The 22,317-nt window shown below is 55.2% G+C and overlaps 4 protein-coding genes across 8 annotated transcripts in view; 3 read left to right on the top strand and 1 right to left on the bottom strand.

Annotated features, from left to right (window-relative positions):
• Positions 1 to 682: 682 nt before the first annotated feature.
• DCTN3 (dynactin subunit 3) lies at positions 683 to 5,251 on the top strand. The gene is made up of 7 exons (XM_027722254.2): positions 683 to 806; positions 931 to 1,015; positions 1,948 to 2,034; positions 2,945 to 3,028; positions 3,541 to 3,599; positions 4,348 to 4,407; positions 4,875 to 5,251. The coding sequence occupies exons 1-7, from the start codon at positions 708 to 710 to the stop codon at positions 4,962 to 4,964; spliced, it is 564 nt and encodes a 187-aa protein (XP_027578055.1). The 5' UTR covers positions 683 to 707; the 3' UTR covers positions 4,965 to 5,251.
• Positions 4,459 to 8,199, top strand: RPP25L (ribonuclease P/MRP subunit p25 like). 3 transcript variants are annotated; one of them, XM_039382647.1, is made up of 2 exons: positions 4,459 to 4,474; positions 6,902 to 8,199. In XM_039382647.1, the coding sequence occupies exon 2, from the start codon at positions 6,911 to 6,913 to the stop codon at positions 7,457 to 7,459; it is 549 nt and encodes a 182-aa protein (XP_039238581.1). In that variant the 5' UTR covers positions 4,459 to 4,474; positions 6,902 to 6,910; the 3' UTR covers positions 7,460 to 8,199. The 3 variants fall into 3 exon arrangements, with proteins under 3 accessions (XP_039238581.1, XP_027578075.1, XP_039238582.1); XM_027722274.2 differs by lacking the exon at positions 4,459 to 4,474 and adding an exon at positions 5,973 to 6,028; XM_039382648.1 differs by lacking the exon at positions 4,459 to 4,474 and adding an exon at positions 6,234 to 6,251.
• A 2,590-nt stretch (positions 8,200 to 10,789) lies between these two features.
• On the top strand, positions 10,790 to 13,235 carry ENHO (energy homeostasis associated). The gene is made up of 2 exons (XM_027722276.2): positions 10,790 to 10,948; positions 11,508 to 13,235. The coding sequence occupies exon 2, from the start codon at positions 11,816 to 11,818 to the stop codon at positions 11,999 to 12,001; it is 186 nt and encodes a 61-aa protein (XP_027578077.1). The 5' UTR covers positions 10,790 to 10,948; positions 11,508 to 11,815; the 3' UTR covers positions 12,002 to 13,235.
• A 1,017-nt stretch (positions 13,236 to 14,252) lies between these two features.
• The window catches only part of DNAI1 (dynein axonemal intermediate chain 1), a 141,164-nt gene continuing 133,099 nt past the window's right edge, over positions 14,253 to 22,317 (bottom strand). For 2 of the 3 annotated variants that reach the window (XM_039382622.1, XM_027722212.2), the window contains exon 20: positions 14,253 to 14,518. In XM_039382622.1, the coding sequence (XP_039238556.1) occupies positions 14,414 to 14,518 (105 nt within the window). In that variant the 3' untranslated portion in view covers positions 14,253 to 14,413. The remainder of the gene's footprint in view (positions 14,519 to 22,317) is intronic. The other variant, XM_039382623.1, reaches the window with a different exon arrangement.

Here is a 22,317-nt window from a genome sequence, read left to right as displayed (position 1 = left end):
CTCCTTATCCTTCTTGTTCTGAAGAGCCCAGAGTTGTACACAGTTGTACTCCAGATGTATCTTCACTAAGGCCGAGTAGAGGGGCAGCATCACCTCCCTTGACCTGCTGGCCACACTTCTCCATATGTACATGTATCCATGATACATTTCCCTCTGCAGTTTGGAAACTTCCTGGACTTTTCGTTGTAGTGGCTGCTGCTAGCATGAATTCATCTCATGCCTCTGAGAGATCCATGTGGCAGAGTGTGCCAGCTGAAGGCAGCAGTGGGGCTGGGGTTAGCTGTAGCACTCCTTAGTGCTTCTCTTCCTCCCGAGCATCACCTGCAGCAGTCGATAGGAGAAAGGTGAACGCGGGGAGGCTGGGGCCTGGGGGAAAGCCCGAGGCAGCCTCCCGGATTTCAAAGGCTCCTGCATCCACACGGATCGCTACATCAATTCTTTTTAATACATCCCAGTGCCTCTTTCCTGGAGGACGGCACCACAAATGAAGCCGCCATCGACCGACTGCCCGCCGGGGCGGCGGGAGGGCCGCACGCCTCCCCTCTGCAGTGCAAATCGCCATCGACCGCCCCGCATCCTCCGAGAGGGGCTCCGCGCCCCCGCCCGCATCCCGCGCCTCCCGTCTCCATGGCAACCGCGGTCCTTGGCAACGCGCCGCCATGGCAACGGCCGGAAGGGAGGTGCGGCCGCTTCCGCCCGGCGCGAAGATGGCGGCGGGCGCGGCGGAGCTTCAGCGGCTGCAGTGGCGGCTGGAGGAGCTGGAGCGGCGCGTCGGACTCGGCGGTGGGGGCTGCGGGCCGAGAAAGGTGCCGAGGAGGAGCTGCGGACACCGGCGGGGGCGGCCCGGCCCGGCGCGGCCCGGCGGAGCCTTGGGGTGCCGCGGCCCGGCGGGGCTTGACAGGCCCGTTCGTTCTTTCTGTGCCTCTGCAGGTGGCGGACGAGCTGGTGAAGGTGCAGGTGGCGCTGAGCAACATCGCCGGCAAGAGGGAGAGGATCAAGATCCTGTTCAAGAAACGTGAGCGGGGTCCCGGGGAGGGAGAGCCGGGAGGAGTAGGCGGGGGAGGGGGAGCTCGAAAACCCCCGTGTGACGTTTCGCTGCTCCAAACAAAAAAATGCTTCTGCCTCCTCCCCCCCCCCCCCGCGTTTGATCCCCGTTGATGTTTGGGCCCTTATTTTGCGTATTTGGCAGAGAAATAAGTTACTGCGGGAGGTCTCTCTGCCGGTGGTTCTCCGGCTCAGCTGTCGGGGTTGGGAAAAGGGCCGCCGCGACCTGTCATTTGCTCGATGTCCGTCGGCCTGTGTCAGTGCCGGGATTTGCTCCGCCTGGAATGCAGCCCCTGAGGGCTCTCGGAGCTCCAGAAATTAATTCCTGCGTGCTTGGTTTTGTCGGTTTTGTCGCTGGAGCAGCATTCCCCCGTGTGTGTGGTGGGAGCGATCAGGATCACACGCAGACACTGGTGGACAGACCTGGGGAGCTGCCTCCAGACTGAGAGGGTGCCTTGTCCTGCAGAGCTACCTCTTGACCAGGTTTTGGTGTCTGGTGTCACAGAAGGAGCAGGAGAGTCTTTGTGGTCCAAGGCTGTCCAGTGTAAAAGTGTAAAGCGTGTATTTGTTGATGATTTTAAGGACCAGGATGGAGGGTTGTGGGCTGGTTTTGTTCTGAGGGTGGAAGGAAGCAGATTTCGTTCACCTTTGGTATCATTATCCAAACAAAAAGCAAGTGTTGCAGGTGTCCCTAACAAAGGGGTTTCTGGGCTTGAGCCATTTGTCAGTTCTTGCTCACAGTGCTCTAAAGTCACATATTTCCAAGTAGCAATTAATTAATTGGAAAAGAAAAAAAAAGCCCCTAAGCAGTGTTTGCAAAGCAATCTGACAGGTGGCACAGGGGAAAGTTGCACTTGTGTATGCAATAACATCTCCCCTACTTCTTGTCTCCAAACACTCCAGTTGAAGATGTAATCAAGTACCTTGACCCTCAGTACATTGACAGGATGGCTGTTCCAGATGCCATGAAGTTGCAGTTCATCTTGGCAGGTATGGCATGAAAGGAGGGGAAACAAGGGGGTTTTGTAGCACTGCAAAAAGTGTCCTTTACCTGAGATGGGTCAGGGTGGATTTCTTTCCTTCAGTTGTAAAGTTGTGGCCCACGCTTTCTGGAAGCATCAGAGACGTGCTTTGTACAAGGATGTTCTCCACCCTCAGCGCTCCCTTGTGCACATCAGCACTGCAGTTTTATCAGCTCTGATCTCTTTAGTACTGATTGTTCAGTTTGACCCCGAATGAATCAAAGGCTGATCAGGAAAACTGGAGCTAGAATGGTTTTCCTCGCCCCACTTCCAGTACTCTTTAGGCAGTGACAAAAACAGAAGGTGTTTAGATGTGTTTTAAACACCACCAAGCCTTGTGCTCTTCTGTCCCAAGGAATTTGATTCAGCCTGTAATAGTATTGTCTGTGAATGGGACTTCATAGAATTGTGCAATCATAGAATGTTAAGGGTTTGGAAGGGATGTTAAAGTTCATCTTGTACCAACCCCCTGCCATGGGCAGGGACACCTCCCCACTAGACCAGGTTGCTCAAGGCCTTGTCCAGCCTGGCCTTGAACACTACCAGGAATGGGGCATCCACAGCTTTTCTGGGCAACCTGTTCCAGTGTCTCACCACCCTCACAGTAAAGAATTTCTTCGTAATACCTAATGTAACATTCCCCTCTTTCGATTTGATCCTTCACCCCTGGTCCTATCACTACAATTCAGTGGAGATTCTCCTGCCCGAAATTGGAGTGAATCAAGACCCAGGGATGAGCAGCAAAGATGTCTTAAATAAAATCTTGAACAAGCCCCTTTCTGTTAAGATAGATCAGCTGGAAAAGTTACAGCTATTTGTGAAAAGCCAGAGCAGCACCTCGTGTTCACTGATTTTGTGTCTTGTCCCCCCCCACCCAGAGGAACAGGCTATTCCTGAACGTGCAGCCCTTCTGGAGCAGGTGAAGAACCTCCAGCCCGTTTTGGACAGTGCCAGTATCCAAGGTATGCATGTTCTTCTGCAAGTTTGAGCTGAAAATGCCACCCTCCAAGCTGTGGCCTGTCCTGTTTTCTGGGGTGTTTTTTTATTTGAGCCTGAGACTGGAGTAGAGGACAGCACATGGTCATGTGAGAGTGGGCTAAGTATAAACTTGGTGGTGTGTGTGCTCCTCCCTCGTGTTGCTCTAACCTGGCAGAGCTACAGGTGCCTTTTCAAGTGCTTTCCATAATGTTTGTCCAAGTGCTTTACTCTGGTGTAGTTCTTGAGTAGCCCTCGCTGTGGGCACCCCTGAGCTCGTGCCATCCAGGAGCAGTGAGCAGATAAACTTGGTGTTTAATGTACAAGGTAGTTGGTAGGTTTTTTTAATGCTATAAAAGCTATGTCTGTGGTGTGTGGCACTGGCATTCAGTGAGCTCTGCTGTGCTGTGCTTGTGGAGGAGGAGTGCTCTTTGTTTTGGGAACTCTTCCTGTGTGCTGTCAAAGCAAAAAACAAAACTGATTTCTCCTCTGCTTTCAGCGGTTCCTGACCATGCAGCCAAACTGCAGCGACTCTCACAGATCCACATACAGCAGCAGGTACTGTAAATATTCCTATCAGTCGTGACTAGAAGGGAGGAGGAACGTCTTGCCAGAGTCTTGACTGACACCCCTGTATTTGCAATTGCTTGAATTGGCCAATTGTAGCAGGTTTTTTCAATCCCAGAATATGCATACTGCAATCTTAAAGAATTTCAAGTACTCCAAGGGGGGAAAGGAGCCAGGATTTCTGGCAATGGAGTCCGAGTTGGAAAACCGCTGGAAATTTGCCTACCAAAACCCTGCTCAAAACAGAGCTTTGAGTGACACATAGTAGGTTTAACCATCTGTCATTCCTCCCTTTCACTAGGATACTGAGGTAAAGCATTGCACTCTTCCAGTGTCCTAGTCTCTGGAAGGCTGTTGTTACTGTCACCCTGTTACTTCACCCTTTCCTTCCCTGTGTGAGCACTCCTGGAGCTGGCAGTGAGTAGCCTGGGCAGTGCCTAATGGCCCCTTTCAGCATATTGCTGTGAGTTTCCACTCTGGGGCAGGCAAAGCCTGGATCCTGAGGCGAGGCAACAGTGGTGCAAGCCCAGGGCCTTTGGTGCTTTATCAGCAGGGGTGTTTGTGACCTTCCTCTTGACTGTGGAAACCTTTCCAGCTGAAGTGAGCAGCCACAGCTGGTGTCTGAGCTCTAATCTCAGTACTGGCCTTGGATGAGTTTCTCCCCCATGCTTTCAGGATCTGGGAAGGACAGATGTCCTTCAGCTTATGTGTTTCTCACTGTGGCCCCCCCTCTTTGCAGGAGAAGCGTCATGATCTCACTGACAGTGTCAAGACACTCCTGGAGAGCTACAACAAAATGGTATCCTTTGAGCCTCAGGCCTGGCACAGCTGAGCTGACCCTGTCCCAGAGCTCCCTCCCCTGTCAGGTACTGTTGGGTTCCCAGCCCTGGGTTTAACGACCAGTGCCCTTCCTGATGTGGGGGCACCTCTGTCCTTGTGACCTGCCTGAGCCAGTCAGCCCCTAATCCTGGCTCCATAGGATCCCACTGCCGAGGCACATCCCAAAACCACAAGTGGGTAGAGAAGCTCTGCTCTTTGCTGTAGACAACCCTTGTATTGCAGTGGTACAGGGTGTTTAGAAGTGCCTCCTGGACTCCTGTGTTTGGTGCTGTGCCTACAACACCTGGATGGTGTGGATCCATATAGGCTTTCAGCAGCCCTGGGCCTCTCCCAGGGATTCGGGATTGTAATGGTTCTGTCAGGGTGCTATGCCCTTAGCTTCTTCCTTGTGATTTCTACATTTCTTTCCTTAAGAGTAATGTCTAGACCCTGCTTCTCTCCAAGCAGTTACTGCAGTGGAATGAAATACTGACACGGCTGGAAGCGGCCAAGCAAGCAAAACCTGTGGCTGAGTGACAGCAGAGCCGGGAACATGGAGAGCCCGGGGCCCCATAGCACAGCCTGCATCCCACTGGCCCCGGCACCTTCCCGCTTGGCCTGAGCATGCTGGAGTGGCACCACGGGCTCCCAGGGACACCTGGCTGTGCTCTGAGCTGTGTCAGCCCAGAATTGAAGCCGCACTGCTCCTTAATCTGCCACTGTTGCAAATCTTGCACTCCCCTGAAATGTGTCTTGGTTTGTAACATATTTAAAAATCCCTTGCCCCTCTTACTGTGGTCCGTAGTAAAGTCCTGGAACGCTGACTGGGTTGTGTCTCTCTCCGTGAGTGTAAGGACTGCTCCTGGCACAGACTGGGGGGCTTTCCCAGGCAGTGATCTCCTCGCAGTCTGCAGGAGGTGGCTGCAGGAGGCAGCTTTGGGCCAAGCCTTCCATAAACTGTGGCACAAAAACAGGAGCTCTTCCTGGGAGCTGCTTGTGCCCATGGCCCTCTGGCCTCGTGGAGCTTCTCCCCCAAGCCATTCTCCCATCCCTGTGCTGAGAGGAGGCAGCAGCTTTTGCCTTTACCCTGCCCCTGCTTTCCCAAGTGGCTGCTGCAAGCCAGAACCTGTTTCAGTGAGGGGCACGAGCTGTGCCTTGACTGGTCTGGCCACAACTCGGAGTCTCCGAGTTCCCTTCAGCTTAGAGAGACACTGCCCAGCTGCGTGTGACCTGGGAGTCCTGCAGGAATGGGGCAGGATCCCCGCGGGGAAGTCAGGAGGAGCCTTCCTGCCCCTGTACTCTCCCTGGTCAGCAAGCTCACCCGTGGGCACACCACGGCGGGACTGCATGGGCGCACACGGGGACACCGCCTCGTGCCCGGGAGAGCCGGAGCTGCCCAGGAAAAAAGCTGGAGCTGTCCCAGGAAAGCCAGAGGTGCTCCAGGAGCCGCTCCACATCCCGGGCTGTGGGCGGGGCCTCACGCCGCCCCCGCCCACTACTCACGTGATCTTTACCATGAGCCCCGCCCACACGCCCCGCGCCTGCGCGCGCGCACCGCCGGCCGCCATCTTGAGGCGAGGGGCGTGCTGAGGTGGCCGCAGGTGAGCGGGGTCAGCGACATCTCCTGTCCCACAGGGACATCCTCCATCCCGCACGGACATCCCTCGTCCCACGGGGTTCATCCCCGCATCCCACAGGGACATCCCCGCATCCCAGCGCGGCATCCCGGCCTCTCGGGCCCCCATGCGGCCGTGCCGGGGGTGAGGGCCTCGTGTGCTCCCGTGGTCCGGAGCGCGGGCCTTGGGCTGCCGTGTCCCTGCAGGTGTGGGTGGAACGGGGCTCAGGAGCCCACCGGTAACAAAGTGCTGCGTGCTTGAATGCCTCGAGGCGGGGGGGGGGGGGGGGCGGAGTGCCCTGCACAGGGCAGGGAGACCTGGGTAAGGATGGGACCCGCCTTGGCAGAGAGGGTCTATCTTTCAGTTTCGTTCGAGGAAACTTCTGTTTGTTCCTGCAGCCCCTGGCTTGCTCTCTCTCCTGGGACACGCACTGTTTTACCTTCACCTGCACTGCCAGAGCCCCACGACCCGTGTCTTTGAAACACACGAGGTGCTGCAGTTGGGCTGTGCCCACGGGGTGCAGCTGTGGAAGCATCCCCCTGGCTTTTGTTCCCAGGAACCGCAGCTCACTCCTTTGTTCTGTCTGAGATGCAGCCTGTGTTTGTTACTTGTTCTGTTCGGGCCAACAGCCTGTTCCTTTCACCACCTGCCTGCTGGGGCTCAGGCTGCCCTATGTGTGTTCATGTTGGAGGTACATCCTTATAAGGATATATCTTTTGGATACGGTTCTCCAGGATCCCCATCTCTGACAGCTGAGAGTGCCCTTCAAAGGAGAGGTCATAGCTAATTTTGGTGATAATTTCTTTGTGCAGCAGTTACAGTGGGAGTTTGTGTTCACGGGTCTGTTTTCCCTTTCAGCACTGCAGAATGGAGAACTATAAGAAGACCAAAATCGTGGAGAAACCTTGTCCTCTTCCTTTCACTGACCTGCCTGCTGATATCATTGAGATGAAGGTGAAGGATGGGAGCAAGATCAGGAATCTGATGGGCTATGCCATGAGCAAGATGGAGCAGGAGTCTGTGAGGCAGATTCTCTTCACTGGCTCAGGCAAGGCTGTCAGCAAGACCATCACCTGTGTGGAAATTATGAAACGACGGCTCAAGGAGCTGCACCAGATCACCAAGGTGCTCTTCAGGCAAATCGAGGAGATGTGGGAACCTATCGTGCCTGAGGCAGGCCTCGATGCCTTGACAGTGAAGAGGAACATTCCTGCGATATGTGTCCTGCTCAGCAAAGACCCCCTGGACCCTCAGGAGCCGGGATACCAGGCTCCAGGATCCTTTGATGCCTTCTGGACTGAGACACTCAAAGCAGAGTCCCAGGGCCAGATGAAGAGAAAGCAGGGTGGGGGCCGGGGCGTTGGGAGCACAGGGAAGCACCCGCGCTCCGCAGGGGCAGCGCCAGGGGAGCCCTGAGCGGGAGCCCGAGGCACCGGCGCCGCGTGGTCCGGGGTGGCTGCAGGAACCAGCCGCGTGCTGGGGCTGCGGAGCTGCTGCTGACACGTCAGGGGAGGGCAGGACTCCCGTAACTGCCTGTGATTGTGGCTCTCTAAAACTGTGTTTTGAAGAGTTCCCTTGCCAAAGGCTGCCAGGCCATGCTTCATAGTGGGTCGGGGAAGACGGGAGTCACCTCTGTGTGAGCCCCGGCAGAGGGGCTGCTCACCCGGCCAGATTTTGGCTGCCAGAGGGTGCAGCAGCCCAGGCTGTGGGACAGACACATACTTGCCTGTGTGGCAGGTACAAAGGGCAGATGGGACCTGACATGGAATTAATTCCCTAGCATCCCCAGGGCTGTGAGTGGACAGACAGTGGGACACAGGGCTGAGTTGGCTGCTTGTGTGCTTCAGAGTCTGTCTGCTGAGCCTGTTGGGGGGTTGAATGTACGACTGTGAGGGTACAGGTCCATCTGCCATTGTGTGCACAGAGCTCCCTTCCCATCCCACTTTGGCTCTTCAGAGCCGGTGGTTGCTCTTCTCTCTGCCAGAGTGACAGCACTCTACTTGTGCCATAACCAGCCTGAAATCCTGTGGCTGTACCACTGCCCTGGGGTGGTAGTCATAGGAAGCTCCAAAGGATACTGTTCTTTCCCCTTAGTGCTCCTTCATAATGCACGAAGTTGGGTTCAAAATAAAGTTTCTCTTCTCGCAACTTGGAAATTTGTCATGTCTACCTTGTCCCACTGGAGGTCACCCTGTGAGCATTGGTGGTGGGGCTGTGGCTGCAGCTGCTCTTCCAGCTGCTTGATGTTTGTTCCTCTCGTGACTGCAAATGGACCCTGATCTGAGGGGAGTAGCTTAATATGCAAATATTAACCTCCTTTAATATCCAAAAAAGGTCAGCGTTGTGGCTTTTTTCTGGGAAACTTTTTGCTAATACTTTTTTTGCTCTTTTAAGCTGGCCAGAACTGCAGTCTCAAAAAGACTTATTCCAAACTCTGCTGAGCGAGGCAAAGGATGGATCACCTTTTCTTAGGCAGTAGTTTCCCTTCTGGAGCAGCTCTGGTAAGTAACTCTGGGCAGGAGGGCAGTGCTGTTCCCTGTGACAGGTTGAGCTCTCACTGCAACAGCCCCTGCTCACACATGTCCCAAGCACTACCTGTCCTGCCTGTGTCATGAGCTCCAGCTGGACCCAATGTTTTGCATTGTCAGTCAATGGGCAACAAACACCAGTGTTTAAAGAAGAGATTTCGCCTAAATCAGGGGTCAGGAGAGATGTGGTGCAACCCTGCCTGCCTTGTGTCAACATGAGCTTTGTCACAGGCTGAGCACCCAGTATGGCCAGGACAATGCTGGGTTTAGGTGCCTCCTCCTCCTCCACTTCTCCTGGTGGTCTCACTGCTTCCTGCCCCACCATTGTCCCTGGACCTGGAGGTAGGCAGGGAAACTGTTGACCTGTCTGCTGTTCCAGAACAGGTGAAGCCTGGGGATGGGGCAGAGTTAATCTGGTTTACCTGGTGCTCTTCCCAGCTGCTGCTCCCTTACGTCTAAGGAGGAGACTGCTTTTCTTGACTAATTAGCAGATTAGCTATAAATGCCAAGGAAGATGTTCCAGTGTGTGATCAGATTGGTTCTGACATTTCAACAGGCAATGTGCCTGTGTTTGTTTACTCAAAACACCCGCTTAGTGGAGAGCCTGAGAGCCAGGTCCTCAGGCAGCCCGTGTGAGCCTCCCTCCTGTGTGGCACGTTTAACGCCTGCTCATCAAAGGTACAAAATGATTGTTATTTTTGTTTCACGTTGGAAAGTTATCCTCCACTGACTTGGTGGCTCTCCTGTCAGGATCAAGCATTTCCCAGCCTTCACACTTGTGAGTGCCAGGTCAGCCAGGATGGGTCTGCCCTTCACCCATCCTTCATCCAGCTGCCTCTTTTCCCTGGTGCAGCACACCGTGTGGAGCTGCCCAGCCGGACAGGCCCCTGCTCCCCAGGAGGCTGCTGTGGATCCCCTGTGTCACCATCGTCTGTCTGTGTCACCAGCTGCTCGTGGGGCCTGGGCGTGGCTTTTCAGAGCAATTGCAGGTGCCAAGACCTGATCCCCGGGGGTCTCCAGGAACCACCCCCAGCGCCCTATGTGCCTCCCAGCCACCTCCTCCCGGTGTCCTTCACCAGGTGTTCCCCTCCTTTGGGGTGATGCCCCACAGCAGGGTGTCCAGCTCTGGTGCCCATATGGAAGCTGGCAGTTTAGGGGTGTGGCATGCCCAGGGTTGGGTTGCCCCATTCCTCAGTTCCCCCACTAACAGGACAGGGAGAACCCGGCTGTGTGGGTGAGGCTGATACTGCCCAGATTCCCAGGTACTGAATGTCCCTAAATGTCCTGTTCCTTCCTCTCTGTGGGCTGTGACGGTGCCTGTGCCCACCCCTGCCTGTAGCCCTTGTGATCCGGCAGGGACCCCAGCTCAGCTTGGCAAGTCCGTGCTCAGCATCCTCCACCCCGGCATGCCGGGCCGTGGTGCACGTGTGTGTCCATGTGCCCGTGAACATGTGTTTGTGCGTGTGTGCACACATGTGCGCAGGGCAGGGCAGGCAGGAGGTACAGGCAGGGCTACACCAGCAGCAGCGGGAGGGCAGCAGGGCCAGCGGAGGCACCGGGGCAGTACCGGCAGCACCAGCAGTACCGGAGACAATACCGGGGTCGGTACCGGCTCAGCGCGGGTAGCGGGGCACTACCGGCGGTAATGGGAGTACCGGGGTCAGTCCGAGCAGTTACCCGGGCAGTACCGGGGTCGATATCGAGGTCAGTACCGAGTTAGTACCGCGGTCAGTACGGGCAGTATTGAGTCAGTACCGAGTAAATTACCGGTGTCAATATCGGGGTCAGCACCGGCAGTATCTGGGGCAGTACCGGGTCAGTACCAGGAGCAGTACCGGGGTAAGCACCGGCAGTATCTGGGGCAGTACCGGGGCAGTACCAGGAGCAGTACCGGGGTAAGCACCGGCAGTATCTGGGGCAGTACTGGGTCAGTACCAGGAGCAGTACCGGGGCAGTACCGGGGCAGTACCGGGGTCCGCACGGTCCGTGTCCGTGCCGGCAGAGCGCGCGCTGCCCGCCGCTGTCTCCGCGCCGCTCACGTGGGCGCCGCGCGAGGGGGCGTGTCCCAGGCCGGGAGCTCGGCCAATGGCGGGCGGCGGGCGGCGGGCGGGCACCAATGGCGGGGCGGGGGCGGTGCGGGGACGGGCCTCGCCCCTCGGTGCCGGCGGGAGGACGCGGGCGGCGCGCGGGGTTGCGGCACCCACGGGCGGCCCGGCGGGACCGCACCGGAACTGAGCACCGCACACACCGCGCACACCGCGCACACCGCGCACACCGCGCACCGCGCCGGGACCCCGCTCCGCGCCGGGACACGGCCCCGGCAGCGCCTCCCGCCGGCACCGGGGTCCCGGCGGTTCCAGGGGCGCAGCGGAGGCAGGTGGGTAACGCCGGGACCCCGCGGCGGGAGGGCGGAGTTGGCGGCACCTGTTGCTGCCCCGTGCCGGGGGCTCCGCGGCGGGCGGGGATCAGAGGCACCGGGGACACCCGGAGCCGGGGCTCTCCCTGACCCCGTGAGAAGCACAAGGGGGGCTACGCCGGCCCCCACCTGCTGCCGCCCGGCCCCTGGCCCCGTTCTGGGTGCGGAACCTCGCAGCGGGGTCCCGGCGGCAGGAAAAGCGGGTGGAGAGGGGATAGGAGCCCGGCCAGGGCTGCCCGGAGTCACCCAGTGCAGCGCGGGGAGGTGCCGATGGGTCTCCCGCTGGGGACACCTACAGTTTGGTGGCCCTCGCAGGGGATGGGGAGGACGGCCAGGGCATGCGGTGCTGGAAAGGTCCTCCAAACAGCATCTGACCTGGAAGCTGTTGCAGCCTCCATACGCCAGCGGAGCCCCTTGGGCTCTGGGGTCGCTGCCCCCTGATACCCCTAGAGGCCACCCTGAGGGGCTCACACAGCCTGTCCCCTCATACCCGTGGTGACGGTGACTTTCTCTCTTCCAGGAAGGAGAAGAGGGATCCCTGTGTCCCCACTGCCCTGCCAGAGGAAGGAAGAGCCGAGAGAAGGCTCTCATCGATCCTTCCCAGCTGTGCGGAGCAGCCGGGACTCAGCTGTGAGCTGCCAAACTGACGGGGAGGACGCTGTCCTGCTGCCTGCCTGGCCCCGTCCCCACCCCACCGCCAGCACCACCGCTGTCCCCTCTGTCCCCTGCCAATGCCGGCAGGTGGAGGCTGCACGCACAGTCACTGCACTGGCATCCCAAGTGTGAGACCAAGCTGTGGGCCCTGTTTACTCCTGTGGGACAGTGGCCATGGGGGCTGCTCTCTCCACTGGGGCGATCGTGGCAATTTCTTTTAACTGTGTCATTGCATTGCTTATCCTCATCCTCTTCCTCATCCTCTGCAAAGCTTGCAGGACCCCTTCATGTCCCAAGAAGAGCCCAGCTTCTGATGCGGATGAGTCAAGGAATGAAGAGAAGTACCTGCTGCAGCCCTGATCTGCCTGATTTGGGGAGTTGGGTACCCAGCTGTGCCAGAGGAGTTGCCCCAGCCTGGATGCTTGTGCTAGGACTGGGGTGCAAGACTAGGCATGATGAAAGCAGAGGGGACACTGAGCTGCTCACAGGGGCCATGACAGGGGGCACAGTCCTTTGCCTTGGTGGTTTTAGTGTGTGAAGTTCCTGCGAGTGCCTGCAGTGATCATGGGGATAGAGAGACAACAGATGGGGATGTGCTACAGGGACAATCATGCCTGTGCCAGCGGCCAGAAAGCACAGCAGGAGCCCTGCCCTCATGTGCACCCTGTGCTTGAGAAGAGCCTATGGGCCCGGGACAGTGGCCACCACAGTGCAGACCTGAGCAAGGCTGGGTGGAGGCTCAGAGAGGGGAGGCAGCAGGACTGGTACAGGCACTTTTTCCCAAGCAGGCTGGCTGTTCAATGGTGGGGTGTGCCCAGGGGGACCCAAGCAGCCCTGGCCCTGCTGGCAGAGCAGGGTGTTACCAGTCCAGATGTTTGGGGGTGGCCCTGGGGTGCCGTGGGTCTCCAGCCTCAGGATGGCATTTGGCACACATCTGCCCAAGCAGCCAGTTTGATGAGGCACAAGAGGGTCTGCATGGTCTGCCCGATCCTTCCCAGTCTGTCAATCCCCTCCAGCATTAGCACTAATGCTGCTAGGCAAACAGCCCTCTTCCTCACCGTGGGTTTGTCCCTGCCTTCCCTCCTGCCTACTGCCAGCTGAAGCCAGACAGTGGGATTTGGCCAGCCTGCGAGCAGCAGACGTGCCCTCGCTGGCATTCCCATCCTCACTGACAGCTTTTTCCTGGGGAGGTGGGAGATGTGGGGAGATGAGAGTGCCCAGACAAACAGCACTGAAGATTCTTTGACCCCGACTGTTCCCTGGGGATCACAGTGGCTCTGTGAGGAGGGATGCTGGTAGTCTGGCTTGTCCTCAAGCCTGGCTGCTGCATCTCCTGCCCTGCCAGCAGGTGCCGTGGGTTTTGGAGGGCTCTGCCTTGCCTATCCTAGAGCCGAGCAATAGCCATGGTCACTGCTGGCACAGCCACTGCAATAAGGGGACAGAGGGGTGGGGTGGGAGGGACACTGGCCAGGGTCCCTGCGCAGGCTTGTCCAGGCCTGGCAGAGCCTGGGGTTCCTCCCCATGTCAGGTGTAGCAAACACATCCCTTTGCAGCCTTGTTTTTACTAGACTAATAAACCAATTGTAGGACCCAGGTGGTGTCTCTGAGCTCTACCCAGCGCCTGAAAAATTTGGGGGAGGTGGTGTGTCCTGCCATCCCACAGGGCTGAGGGGCCCCGGGGCTGGTGGCCGATGTGACTGGAGGACTGTGGGTGGTTTGTTGGGTGATGGTGATAAGGAAGGGCTTGTGTCCTCATTCATCTGTGGCTTTTAAATGCTGGGTGAGAAACCTGACCTGGTGTTTCATGCCCGCAGCATGTCTGCCTGGTCTGGAGACAAGTGAGTGTCAGCAGGGAGCACTCCCCAACCTCTGCGCCAGAGGCACTGTGAGCTTCCAAGCTGTGGCCTTACATTACAGGGATGCCTGTGGGGGACACAGGCCAGCTGAGTGGATGGAGCACACGTGCCACCACACCTGTGTGGTGGGACGAGCGCCTCTGGTCCCCAGTCCCGGGCACTATGCACAAGGATCCAGCGGTGACAGCCCGACGCTCACCGCTCATCAGCATGCGCCGAGGCCACCGCGGCTCCTGCCGCCACCGCAGCCACGCAGCAGCTAATCCTCTGCTGCACAGCGCCGGAGCCGTGGGAAGGCTCTGCAAACCCCGCCGCCCAGCCATTCCCGCAGGCACCAGCTGGGCTGAGGCCCCCGGGAGGGGGGAGCCGTGACCCTCCCGCAGCTGGTGAGCGGCAGCTGCTCTGATGTGCTCTCTGGAGGGATGGCACGTCTCTCTCCCGCAGTCATGGGCCAGGTTTCATGCCACTCTCCAGCTTAGGCTGCCGCCCCAAAATCCAGGGGACCACACAAATGCCTGTGGGGCTGCAGCTCAGCGCTCAGTCGCTCAGGCCGCCGCTCACGGCGGGACTGCCTGCCATGAAGCTGCAGTCCTGAGGCTTTCCTGGGGCTGCTGGGACCAGCCCTCACCTGCTCTCCATAGGGCTCTCACCTAGTGCAAACCCATCCAAGGGCAGGGAATGCCGAGGGCTTGTGGCTCTGGGGTAGCGAGCACGGTGAGATTTGCCTGACCCCAGAAGCGACCGCACACCACAGCTCTCCCAGCACCTTCGTTTATTTGTCCGGGCACAGAGGCGAAGTGTTCCTGTTGTGCAAAAAATGGGCGGCGCGGGCCCGTGGCTTGCATGTCAAGCAGCCGCCGATCAAAGCCGAGCTTGTTCGGCCGGCGGCTGCTGGCAGAGTCATCGTTCCCCCCTCTTACGTCTCTGCCTTGGCCTCCGGCTCTCTTACCAGGCTAAGCAGCTTCTCCAGCTTCGCCATTTCCACCTCGGGACCCTTCTTAACCTCCTGGCCTTTCTTCTCCTGCAAAGAGAGCAAGCAGGACACAGCTGTGAGCAGGGAGGGCTGCGGGGATGAGGAGGGGTCCGGCACAGGGATGGCTGCCGGACTGCTGTGTCCTTGCTCTCACCACACACCGGAGGCTGATCCACAGGGAGATGCACCTGCCTGTCCCTGTATTTCAAGCTTACGGTTCCTTGAGATGTTTTAAAGGCTCTTATGGGCTGGGGAACGATGCTAAGGAGTGGAGTGGATCTGCTGATCCACAGGGACACAAACCTTCTTCTGCCTCTCTCTTCCCAGTTTCTCAGCCCCGTGGGACTGGAGCACCCTGTAAGCCCTGGGGAGGTGCCAGGCATGCAAGACTCCTACAGCAATGACAGCAATGCAGGTGTTCAAACCTCCCTGAAACAGTCCCACGACACCCATCCCATGCAGGTCCTCCTGGAAAGAGGCAGCCATAGGAGCAGAAATCATCCTTCTTGCACCCAAATGGCTTTTCCCAGGAGGGCAGCTGGCTGCTGAGAGCCCCTAACTCACAGTCCTCCAGCACCTGTCCCAACCGTTCCAGGTGCTCCCTGCTTGAGTGCTAAAGCAAACCACCAGCATCTTGAGAGCAATCACACAGCACAAGGGAAATAACCTGTCCAGTTCAGTCCTCACTTGTCTGGGGACAGCGGGAGCTTCCAGGCCTGGCAGGGGCCGATGTCCCTGCTGAGGATACAAATGCCACTCAATGCTTTGGGCAGAACACGTCCCCCCCTACTGTGGGCTGCAGCATCAGTGCATTGCTCTGACCAGAGCTCCGGGACTTTGGGGAAGTGGCAACTGGCTTTGGACTCTCCAGGCTCACACAGGGTCAGACACAGCTGCAGCAGAGGAATTTGCCAGCCTGCATTCAGCACAACAAACCCTCCCACAGCTGAACATCTACCCCATGGGGTTCCTCCAGAACAGCATCCCCACAGTTACCACTTTCCATCAAAAAGTGCTGTTTTCTGCTCACAGCCTTCCCCTTTGACAGCCTGCTGGGGGTACTCCTGCTTTGGGGCTGGGAAGCTCCTCTGTGCCCAGCATGGCTCTGAACACCCCAGAAAGCAGCTGCCAAGCACAGGTGAGCAGGAGGGCTGGTACTCAGTCTGGCAGGTGGGCTTGGGAGAGGTGGCAGCGGGTCCCCAAGCCTGCAGCAGAGCAAAGGGAAGGGAACCTCACTAACCAGGCTTGGAGGCAGCCTGCAGAAAGCTGCTGTGCTGGCTCCTCTTGGCATGCCCAAAGCACAGCCTCTGCTCTCGGTGCTCTCAGAAGGCCAAGGGAGCAGGACTCAGCATCTGAGCTAGGAGGCTGCCAGCTTTCCTCTCTCCCCTCTTAGAACAGATCAATTCTCCTCTGAATCAGCCCCTCTAAAATGGCCCCAGGTGCAGCAATTACAAACACACTTCTCTTCAGTGCTGGAAGGAATGCCGGTGCACAACACAGAGAAAGTTGTAAGCCTGAATGGAACTCACACTAGCAAACATGGGCATCACTGAGTGATGACAACAGGGAAAGAAGTCCCCAGGGAATCCCTGTGGTTTTCCCTCATCCCAGCCCAGTACAACCTTGATGGAGCCAAGGTTTCTGAAGCTGCTAGAGGACACTGCTGAGATGAAAGCAGTCCTAGGGGCAGGACGGGGATATTTGCTCCCAAGAAGACAGCCACACTCATGTCCTGAGCACATAAAGATGTGCTACGGATAAGCTAAGGTCATTTCATTTACTGAGTCCATTGATTTCATACTGGGATGGTTCCGGTTTGTGCTAAATGCCAACAAGTGAGCAATGCCCTTTGTGGCTCTGGTCTGGGCACTGTGAGTGATGTTTGTACTAAAGGCCCGCACCACAGCTAAGCATCTCTCTGAGCAAGAGCCTTGGGGTAAACATGGATGCTTAAAGTATTTCAGGACTTAGCTATTTCTGCAGAAAAGCTGCTTTGCTGTCTGACACAGTTCAAAACCCTCCCTTTGGCACCCTGTGTCACACACAGTGCCCTGCACAGGTCCTTGGTACAGGCTAAAGAGGCAACTGCTTTGCTCAAATGGGAAAAGGAGATGCTGAAGGCACCTCCCATCAGTCTACATCCATCCCAAGCCCTTTGCTCTCCCCACTGGTAGGGTCATCAGGGAGGCTCCCTGATTGATGCCCTCCAGGTAGTAACACCAGGTCCATGATAACTGTGTCTAATCCTCACTGAAGTCACCAGTCCTAGTCACCAAGCTGTTCCTAAAACTTTGACTTTCACACTGGCTTATCTCCTTTGGTGCTTCTGAGCACGCTGCAACAAAGCCACGCGCAAGCCTGTAATGAGCCGTAACTGAACCAGAGCCCTAATTTAACGCCACATAACCAGGCAAGCAGGATGACACAGGGGATGAAAATTATAATGTCCTTTTAGGGGCACTGGAATGGAAAGTTCCCCTTTTTTCCTCCATCTGCTTTTCCTGAGGTGCTTGTGCAGCGAGCTGGCCAGTCCGCTGCTGGCTGGCTGGTGGCACCGGCACAGCACCGTGGGATCTGCTTGGATGCATGTGGCAGCTTCCTACAAATCCAGGGGCTTTGCCTGCATCAGGCCTCTGAGGAGCAGCCCTTCTTGGAGCACAGCTATTGCAATTTCCCAGAGCACACACAAGTCAGGGAAGCATCACCTCTACACAAGGCTACTGCAGGGCTCTCTCTCCCAACAGATGTCACAGCCAGGTGTGGAGAGGGCACTCATGGGGCACTGCCCTCCTGTGTGTAGCCAAGCCTGTCCTCCACCTACATCCCTGCTTACGCCACATCCATAGGGCTCATTGGGAGCTGAGAGGGAACCAGGGCACAACATCGTCCCAACTATCTCAGATGCCGAGCTGAGATTACATGGGAGGTCTGCCCCTGAGGAGCTCATCCGATGGGTACTGGAGCTGCTCACAGCAGCGTTTGCATCAATTTTATTGTTAACGGTTTCCAACAGGAGAGCAAAATGCTCTTGGCTGAAATGGTGATGAGGGACACGAGCAGAAAGCTCATGGCAGGGGCAGAAAAGGTTCTGTGTGGGGATGGACCCTGCCCTGCTGATGGAACATAACTCCAGGGAGGGAGAGGGGGAAAAGACCCCCTACATATTCTCATGTTGCTGTGTTTGTGGCCAGGTTCCTCACTGCCCTCATGCTCCCTTTGTCTTATGCCTGGGATCTTCTCTGTCTCCCCAGGCAGGCAAACCGAGGCATGGGCCTCCTGGGCCTACAGAATTATGCAGGACCCTTGATGGTCCTCTCAGCCCCAAAGTGAGTACTGACATTGGAAGTGAAAAAGGAGGTGGAAGATGACTGAGGTGGAGCCCCAGTGGCAAGGGTACAGTGAGGACAAGGACAAAGATGAGGACAAGAATGAGGATGAGGACTGGCTGCTCAAAGATCCATTCCTCTGTGAGCCCCAGCCCCGCTGCTCCCTATGCTGGCACAAACTGAATTCTACATTCAGGATATGGGATTCATTTAAACTGGATTCCTGAGTCTTGGCTGATGCCTTCATTCCCTAGTTGAACAGTATACTGCTGAGCTAATAAAACTCTCCCATAAAAGCCATGCTACTGGCACTTTTCAGCATCCATTTTTTTTTTCCCATTGGTGGAATAGTCATAAAACATCTGCTCTAAAGTTTCGATTAAACAAGGCAAAACATATTTGTTTTAGAGTACAAAGGAAGTCAACAATGCTGGCATGAACACAGACACAAAAGTCCCCATAACTCCCCTGGGAAAAGAGTGGACCCTTTCCCCTGCTGAGTCTTGGCCAAGGGGCACAGGCCTGTCTCTGCCCTGTTGTTGTCCTGACACTGATGCCTTTCCTTACAGGATGGGATTTCTGGACACAGTCATGCCGGGACAGGATGTAGCCATTTCACAAAGCAGCTCAGTGACCTAAGACATCAGCTTCCCGTGCAAAAGGGGTTTAAGCTTTTACAGACTGATTTTAAAGGGTGTAAGAAGCTTCAAGAAGCCACCCAAAACTGCGGCCCAAGCCCCTCACTCTTATTACCCTCAGTGGGAAGGGGCACACAGGCGGTCAGGTTTGTTTTGGAGAAGGTGTTTTCTTGTTCCTTCTACCCCACTCAGGGATAGGCTAAGGTGACAGCTCCAGGGTAAGGGCTTCTCCATTAGCAAAACACGCTAGTGACTGGTGAAATGAATTAATGAAAGCAAAGATGAGTTTCTCGGGAGTATTTCTGTTGAGAAGACCAAGGAAATCCAAGCCCCTGAACACAGCAAAATTCACCTCGCTGTCTCCCTGGGCCACTAACCAAACATGCATCAACAGGAGTGTGATATGACTTGCAGCCCTGAAGCCTTTCTAACCTACCCCCTTGTGGTTCTATAGCAACCCAGTGCTGTTATATGAAGCTGGAGTTATGCTGAGCTGGGGATGATGTCTGTGCCAGGTCCACTTCTGGGCTCTCAAAAGCCCATTTACACACAGCGGCAACACGCTTATCAACCACAGAGAGCCGTGAGTCACACTCACAGCCTGATCTCACATCACTGCTCCTGGCCCATGGAAGGATTAGCTGACAGACTGGAGATAAGGATTTGGGCTTATTTTGCTACTGTTTGGAAATAAATGACGCAGGAAATGTTCTTGCAGGGAATGAAGCCACCAGAAAAGCCCAGGAGATGGCTGGGTCATTCAGGCAACAGTAGCCACACCAGCATCTTTGGCCTCAAAGATGCTCTTACTTCCAGCTTCAGCATGATCCCAGGGAGGGGAGAGAGGGAAGAGCTCCCCTATATACACCCAAACTGCTGTGTTTGGGGCCAGGTTCCTCACCAACAGTGAACTGTGCAGTTCAGGGCAGGCACCCTGCCTTGCTCCACCTCACATACTGACTCAGAGATTTTGGCCAGCACCTGCACTGGACCCTGCCAGGACACAGTAGGGCAGACAGGTCTCAGGGTCCCTGCTGACCTGCCTTTGCTTGTTGGAAGTCACCGGCGAAGCCACTGGAACCAGATAAGTCACAGTGCTGAGACCAGCCTGTGGCTCAGCAGCACACATCTGCCAGGAAGCATGTGGGAGCAAAGGTCAGGATATCTGACAGGCAGGAAATGCAAGCAAAATTGAATCAGACCTGGAAGTGGGTGGGAGCATCACTGGAAAAAGAACAGAGGGAATTGGATGACATTCAGGGGATGTGGGCAGGGATCACTGGTACCTAAATGGTGGGTACCTGCCCACAGCACACCACAGGGCTGATTGGCTTAAAACACCTATGGGAGAGGGGAGAAAACTGATGGACTGGATGGGCTCTGCAGCAGCAGAGAGCCAACAGCTATGGCCATCAGGGAGGACAGCCATCATCACAGCCCTATGTCTGCTCTGCTAGAGGCTGTCTGGGACTCCACATCTTTGCTCAATCCCACCACAGTGTTCTCTGGCCAAGCAAAAGCTGTGCACACAGCAGGAGCTGTTCCCTGAAGAAGATTCCCAGTTCTTGCTAACTCCAGAGCCACAAGCACTGTCTCTTACAGACCACTAATTTAGGCACCTAAATATAGCCATAAGAAGGCCACATTTAGTACGAAAACTTCAGTGAACAAAATCAGGCTGAGTGCAGACTGGGCTCACAGCAGTCCCCACAGCTCCTCTGAACTGGGCATTACAGTGACTTGTTATCTCCTTCTGAATTTATCCCTGTACCTGCTGCAGAAACCCACTAAAACCATTTAAAACAGTTGGTCTGCTGCCTTTTCCGTTGTCTGAACCATTTACAGGTTCAAAACAGGGATGCGGTCATGAACCTCAGTTCATGCGTCACCAAGTAAAAAACTTCAAGGAGAAGGAAAAATTTTAAAGTTATCCAAAGACTGAAATGGTCTGAAACGAGCCAATACCCTTAACTCTGTCCTGCATAGATGCTGTGATTAGGAAGCATCAGCAACAGAGTTTTGACAGCCATGGGGACAACTTGGCTACACTCTAACTGTGAGCTCTGTGTGTGTGTGTGTGCGAGAGAGAGAGAGATGGAGAACAGCTTTCTTTTGGACATCATTACCCTTGGTCGCTGAGACAAGATAGCAGCAGCCACTTCAAATGGAGCAGCCTGGTGAGAAGACAAACTCCTCACAAGGTGTCTGGAAAAGATTTTCAGTCGTATCAGTTAACAGAATCGGTACTAAGCATTGAGAAAAATCATTGTGTGCTCAGTGTGCAAGGTAATTACCCTGTCCTGACACACAGCAGTCTCATAAAAGGGTTGGAGCAGAGTGAAAAGCCCAAAAGCTTTTTCCTCAAGCCTGGAGGGCCCTGGTGATGCAAATCATCTTTGGGATAAAGACAGAAGGACAGGATGCCCTTTCCTTCACCTCCCTAGGGGACAGGCAGTGCCCACTGCCTGGATCCAGCCCCTACGAGGTTCAGATTTTCTGCTGTGCCATCGGGCTCTTCTGGATGGGATCAATTACTTTAATTACCTTTTAGCTCAGTGGGAAGCCCCAATACCCAAAGCCTGCCCCCATGCCATGGGTTACAATGGCATTGGAGGGAAAGGCTGGCAGGGGCATTAATGCCCAATATTTTAGCTGTGGGATCTCTCAGACTGAAGCAGTGGGACTGAAGGAAACAGGAAGGGGATTTTAGTTGAGATTGTCCATAAAAACCACTACACAGACAATATGTTGTGTTCTAGCTCAACTTCAAATACCATTGCAACTCCAGTGACACACAGACACCAAACCTCAATGTGTCATAGACAGTCCAAAAGCTGCACAGGCTTCCCTAACTTTTATACCTACCACAAGGAGCCACATCTGCAGCACTTCTTTACTTGGGCTGGCAGCCCTGAAGCAAGAGGCTTGGGCACACAGAGCACCCACAGGCACGTATGTCAAACTCATCCAGAGGGGCAAAATCAAGGAGATGCCCTGCAGAGTGCAGTGACCCCAGCAGCCTTAAGCTGCATGTCTTGATGCCAGCTGGCAGGCAGTCTTGCCAGCCACCCAGCAACATTTCTTTATCACTCATCATCTCTTTCTCTCTCCTTTTTTTTTTTTAACTTCAGTTTTACTTTAGCACTTTTGCATGCCAGCTCAGTAAGCTGTTACAGATTAGAGTTTAATAAAAGCAAGCAAGCACGGATGTGAATATGCAGCTCCTGCAATACTTGAGTACTGCTGTTATCTCATAGAGCATAGTATCTCATGAGAGGACATTTGCAGTTGTCTGAACAGTGTATTTTAAAAAGTTGCAGTTTTTCCAATCTTTCTCTGGTCACCACTGTCAATATACACATATCCACTTTCATCACCTTTTAACTGCCTTAAGGAAGTCCAGCTGTTGTTTCTAACATAGCACTTTCTTAATTTTTTTTAAATACAGTTTATAAAAATATTTGCATAGGAAATATATTTTTGTTTGCTACTAACATGAGAGCACGTGAATATACTTCATTCTGTATAAATACAAGTACATTGGAAATCAAATTTTGCTATTGTTAGAAGCAAAAATAAATGTCTTCACTCACAGATGCCCCATATTTAATAACAGTAAATGCCAATGGCATGAAAGATGTATTACAACTCATACTCTTCTGCTTACGAAAGAGCTCACTCTGCAATTTAATGTCAAGCCACAGTGCCCTCTTCCTCTCTCCTGCTCTCCATAAGTGAACTCAGGGATGTTCCAGAAAATAGCATTGGATATTTCAACCATGTGAACAGTTGTGTCATCTCGACAACACATTCTCCTGTGTAGTTTTCATTTAAATCACAGCGTTACCTGGGGCAGAACTAGGAGGGGTTAGTCCACTAGTGC

The sequence above is a fragment of the Pipra filicauda genome, unplaced genomic scaffold, assembly GCF_003945595.2.
Source record: "Pipra filicauda isolate LSUMZ 115617 unplaced genomic scaffold, ASM394559v2 scaffold278_size1010298_pilon, whole genome shotgun sequence".
NCBI lineage: Eukaryota > Metazoa > Chordata > Aves > Passeriformes > Pipridae > Pipra > Pipra filicauda.
The sequence above is the reverse complement of the archived record's forward strand: the minus strand, read 5'-3'. Positions and strand labels throughout refer to the sequence as shown.